Consider the following 5,852-nt stretch of genomic DNA (forward strand, 5'->3'; position numbering starts at 1 on the left):
GCTATAAGTCTGAGAATCACCTCTGAAAAGTAGCAGACCTGTGCAAAGAAAGTTTTTAAAAGTGAATTCTAATGGGGAGGTAGGACATTTCATGAACACCTGAAACGGTATACAAAGTAATGTCAAGGGTATATTTTCCTAGGTGGGGTTGGGGAGAAAGGGAGGCCTATAGTTTAGCAGAACCCCTAAAGGATTATAGGACCAAAATTGTTGAGGAAAAAAGAGACAAAGTGAGAATATTTTGAAATCTACTGTCTCAACAAATTTCAAGTATACAATACAGTATTTGTAACTATTTGCACACCAGATCCCCAAATCTTATCCACCTTATAACCGAAAGCTTATGCCCTTTGACCAGCATCTCCCCATATCCCCCAAGCCCCTGGTAGCCACCATTCTACTATCTATTTCTATGAGTTTGACTTTTTAAAAATTCCACATATAAATGAAGTCATATAATATTTGTCTTTCTGTGCCTAGAATATTTCACTTAGCATAAAGTCCTCTGGGTTCATCCATGTTGTCACAGATGTCAAGATTTCCTTCTTTCTCACGACTGAATTTTATATATATCCCACGGCTTCTCTATCCATTCCCCACTGATGGACACTTGGGTTGTTTCCATGTCTTGGCTATTGTGAATTATGCTGAAATGAACATGGGAGAGCAGATACCCATTTGAGATGCTGATTTGGTTTCCTTCAGACACATACCCAGAAGAGGGATTGTTGGATCATACGGTGGTTCTATTTTAAATTTTTGAGGAACTTCCACAGTTTTCCATGGTGACCACACCAGTGTACACTTCCACCAAGACTGAACAAGGATTCCCTTTTCTCCATATCATCACCAACAGTTGTTATAGACTGTCTTTTTGGTAAAAACCATCTAAAAGGTGTGAAACGATATCTCAGTGTGATTTTGTGTTTCCCTGGTGATACACCTTTCATGTACCTGGTGGCCATTCATATCTCTTCTTTAGAGAAATGTCTGTTCAGGTTCTTCGCCCATTTTTAATCGGATTATTTGCATTTTTGTTATCAGGCGGTATAAATTCCTTATATATTTTGGATACATCCCCCATCAGATATATGGTTTGCAAATGTCTTCTCCCATTCCACAGTTGCCCTTTCCCTTTGTCGACCGTTTCCTTTGCTGTTCGGAAACCTTTTAGTTTGCTGTTGTCACACTTGTTGACTTTTGCTTTTGTTCCCTATGCCTTTGGTGTCATATAAAAAAAAAAAATCATTGCCAAAATGGATGTCAAGGAGCTTTCCCTATGTTCTCTTCTGGGAGTTTTATGAATTTACATCTTACATTTAAGTCTTTAATGTATTTTGAGTTATTTTTTGTGAGAGTTGTAAGATACGAGTCCACTTTCATTCTTTTGAATGTATATATTCAGTTCCCCCAACATCATTCATTGAAGAGACTATCCTTTCCCCATTGTGTGTTGTAAGCACGCTTGTAAAAGATTAATTCACTGTTGATGCATGAGTTTACTTCCTGGGTTTCTGTTCTGTCCCACATACCTATGTGTTTTTATGCCAGTATCATACTGTTTGATTACTAGAGCTCTATAATTAGTTGACATCAAGAAATGTGATGGTTCCAGCTTTGTTCTTTCTCAAGATTGCTTTGGCTTTGGGGGGCCTTTCATGGTTCCATACAAATTTTAAGACTGCATCCTCTATTTCTACAAAAAATGCCATTGGAATTTTGATAGAAATTACATCAAATCTGTAGATCACTTTCAGGAGAATGTATATGTTCACAATGTTAATTATTCCAGTTGATGTAACAGGATATCTTTACATTTATTTATGTCTTCTTCAATTTCCTTCATCAGCATTTTAGTTTTTGGTGCATGTTAAATTTTGGTTAAATTTATTTTGGTTAAATTTATTCCTAAGTGTTTTATTGCTTTGGGTGCGATTATAAATGGGATTGTTTTATTTATTTCTTTTTCAGATAGTTCATTGTTAGTATATAGAAATGCAACTGATTTTTCTGTATTGAGTTCATATCCTGCAACTTCACTGAGTCATTTATTAGATTCAGCTGTTGTGGGGGGTGTGTGTGTGTGTGTGTGCGCGCGTGTGTAGTTTTTAGGGATTTTTTATATAGAAGATCGTGTGCATATATTTTTTTCCAATATCATTGCATTATCTTTCTGTGTTTTTTGTTTGTTTGTTTGTTTTTAAGTAGATCCCACGCCCAATGCAGGGCTTGGACCCTGAGATCAAGAACTGAGCTGAAATCAAGAATCAGACACTTAACCTACCGAGCCACCCAGGTGCCCCCTTTCTGTGTTTTCTTGTAGCTTGTCGAGCTTCCTTAAAATATCTGTTTTGAATTCTTTATCAGGCAGATCATAGATCTGTATTTATTTTTTAAAAAGATTTTATTTCTTTCTTTGAGAAAGAGAAAGCAAGAGAGATCACAGAAGGAGAGGGAGAAGCAGACCTGCTGCTGACTGAGTGGAGAGCTGGGTGCAGTGCCGAGTCCTAGGACTGTGAGATCATGACCTGTGCTGAAGGCAGCTGCCCAACTGGCTGAGCCACCCATGTGCCCCATAGATCTGTATTTCTTAAGGGTCAGTTACTAGAAAATTATTGTGTCATTTGGCTGTGTCATGTTTTGTTGATTTTGTTCTCTGCATTTATAGGTCTGATTCTGCTTTTTGTTTGTTCATTTGTTTTTTTAGATTCTGCACAGGAGTGAAATCATACAGCATTTACCTTTCTCTGTCTAATTTTGCTTAGCATTATACCCTCTAGGTCCACCCGTGTTGTTACAAATGGCAAGATCTCATCTTTTTAAAAGGCTGCTTAATATTGCATTGTGCTTATCTATATCTATATATCTACATAGATAGATGATAGATAATAGATAGATAAATAGATAGATAGATAGATGATAGGTTTTTTAAAAAGTATAAACATTCCTGGTTTCAATGATGATGCATACATTATTTTTAAATGTCCTTCTAATAGCTCCAAAAATATAGGAACAGGCTGATTATCTTTTACTAACGATTTCTAATTTGACTACATTATGATCAGAAAACATGATCTGTTTGACTTGTACTCTTTGGTATTAACATTTGCTTTATGGCCTGATTTTCTATACCCTTACCAAAATTTTGCATGCTCCCACCCCCAGTCTCTCAACTACTAAAAGAAGATATGATAAAATCTTCTAATATGATGTGGTTTATCACCTTTTCCTTACAGTTCTATTAGTTTTTTTTCTTTATATATTGTAAGCTTATGCTATTAAACGCATATTAATTATTTTATGTATAATATATATAATATATATAAAACATATAATATATTGTATCAGTTATTAGCTTTTTTTTCTTTTTCTGGTCAGTTTTTCTTTTATTATGATATATTGACTTTCCTCATCCTTTTTGATGCCTTTGCCTTAAGTATGCCTCATCTGATATCAACAAGCTGCCTGTCTTCCACTCGCTTCAGCAGCACATATCCTAAAATAAGCTATTCATCTTCATCTTGGTTAGTATTTCTTGACATACCCTTACTATTTCCTGATGGTCAAACTTTCTACATCATTACAGGTTAGGTATATCTCTTGCACACGTGAGATAATAGAATTGTGTTCCTTTGTCCAATCTGAGAGTCTCTGTTTTTAAAGATTAAAGCCATTTAAACATTTGTTATAATTACCCATATATTTTGTGATTTTTCTTTGCTTCTTTATAGTTCCTTTCCTGACTTAAAATGGTTTGACCAAATCTCTTAAGTTCTGTAACTCCCCTACTGTAATTTACAAGTTATAAATTCTATATCCATTATTTTAGTGGTTAATCTTAAACTTAAGTCATGTGGAAAGTCCAAAATACAACATTTTTGTTCTCCTGCAACTCAAGGCAAGAACCTTTCAACACTTATTCTAATTCCTCTTCTTGTAGTACATATAATTTCCCCCTAGTATCTTAATCCATCTTGTTTATGTGGAATTATTATTATTATTTTAAAACTCAGTGTTTAAAAAAATTTTTTTTTACATATAAACAAGTTACTTGGCTCTTCATTGTTTCCTGGATATTGCTTATTTTTAATTCAATTTGTTTTATCTTGAAGTAAATCCCTTAGTTTTTTTCAGTAAGTTTTCATGCATGGTAAACTCTTTCAACAGTTTTCTGAATTGGGAATCTTCATTAGAGGGTTCTACGACTAAACCTTGACATATGAGTTACTATAAGCACTTCATCAATAGTTCAGTATGGAGCCTGTATATAAACAGATGTTATTCTTAGTCCAGATGGGAAATGGGTTGTAATCTCATCTGATCTTCCAGAACCATCTCTGTAGCTTTCCTGGACTATTATCCTTTCAATACTTCCAGAGGAATGTTACCCATGGAACCAAGGAACCAAACCAGTGCATCTGAATTCATCCTCCTGGGACTTTCAGAAAGTCCAGAGCAGGAGACCCTCCTCTTCGCTCTGTTTCTGTGCATGTATGTGGTCACCGTAGTGGGAAACCTGCTCATCATCCTGGCCATCAGCTCAGACTCCCACCTGCACACTCCCATGTACTTCTTCCTGGCCAATCTCTCCTTGGTTGATTTCTGTCTGGCCGCTGACACAGTCCCCAAGATGTTGGTGAACATCCAAATCAGTAGCAAGTCAATCTCCTATCCCTGCTGCCTGACCCAGATGTACTTTTTCCATTTCTTTGGCATTATGGACAGTGTTTTAATTGCTGTGATGGCTTATGACAGGTTTGTGGCCATATGTCACCCCTTACACTACACCACCATCATGAGCCCACGCCTCTGTGGCCTGCTGGTTGGTGGCCCATGGATGTTTTCCTGTGTCATCTCCCTCATTCATATCCTCCTGATGGCCCGTCTAGTTTTCTGTGGGAACAATGAGTTGCCCCACTTCTTCTGTGACCTCACTCCCCTACTCAGGCTTTCTTGCACTGACACCTCTGTGAACAAGATCTTTGTGCTCATTGTGGCCGGGATGGTGATAGCCACGCCTTTCATCTGCATCCTGGCCTCCTATGTTCGCATCATTGTGGCCATCATGAAGGTCCCCTCTGCAGGGGGCAGGAAGAAAGCCTTTTCCACCTGCAGCTCCCATCTGTCTGTGGTTGCTCTCTTCTATGGAACCACCATTGGGGTCTATTTGTGTCCTTCCTCTGTGCGCACAGCTGTGAAGGAGAAAGCCTCTGCTGTGATGTACACTGCGGTCACCCCCATGCTGAACCCCTTTATCTATAGCCTAAGGAACCGGGATCTAAAAGGGGGCCTGAGGAAGCTTGTCAACAGAAAAATTACTTCATCTTCCTGACCACAAGGACACTTGGAAACTTCCAGGAAGTAGGATCTCGACATCTAGGACCTTGGGCTAAAGAATGGAATTGCATGGTTTGGGAGAGTAGCCACTTTGGATTTTGAGTTGAAGGTGTTTAAAAGGAAATCTGGCCTTGGTAACTATTTTCTCAATTACTTGGACCAGTAAGGGTCCTTTGCTGTCTTCCCAGAAAGATCAGTCTAGCCCTACCAGATCGAATTTATCCTGGTTCAAAACCCAGTTAGCTCTCAACAAATATTTATGGCGTTCATGTTCTGGGCTTGCTGTGAGTGCTGACCGTGGAGTGGTGAGCAGGAGACACAAGGTGCCTACTGTGCAGAGTTTACAGTTGAATGTGGGAGAAGATACTGGACACTAATTGTAATAGAATGAACTATACACATGAGGGCAAGGATAGGACAGACTAGGAACCTCCTATAGAATCTGGAAGAGGGAATCCGAGAAGGTTTCCTGGGAGAGATGATCTTAAACCTCCAAGGATAAGATGATGTTTTCT

At 38.2% G+C, this 5,852-nt stretch overlaps 1 protein-coding gene across 1 annotated transcript; it reads left to right on the forward strand.

Annotated features, from left to right (window-relative positions):
• Positions 1–4,390: 4,390 nt before the first annotated feature.
• Positions 4,391–5,332, forward strand: LOC308349578 (olfactory receptor 1M1; the record flags this gene model as incomplete). Its single annotated transcript, XM_080814340.1, has 1 exon — positions 4,391–5,332. One exon carries the CDS (start codon positions 4,391–4,393, stop codon positions 5,330–5,332), a length of 942 nt encoding a protein of 313 aa, XP_080670466.1.
• Between the last annotated feature and the right edge of the window lie 520 nt (positions 5,333–5,852).

This window comes from Martes martes (genome assembly GCF_963455335.1).
Source record: "Martes martes genome assembly, chromosome: 1".
Taxonomy (NCBI): Eukaryota; Metazoa; Chordata; class Mammalia; order Carnivora; family Mustelidae; genus Martes; species Martes martes.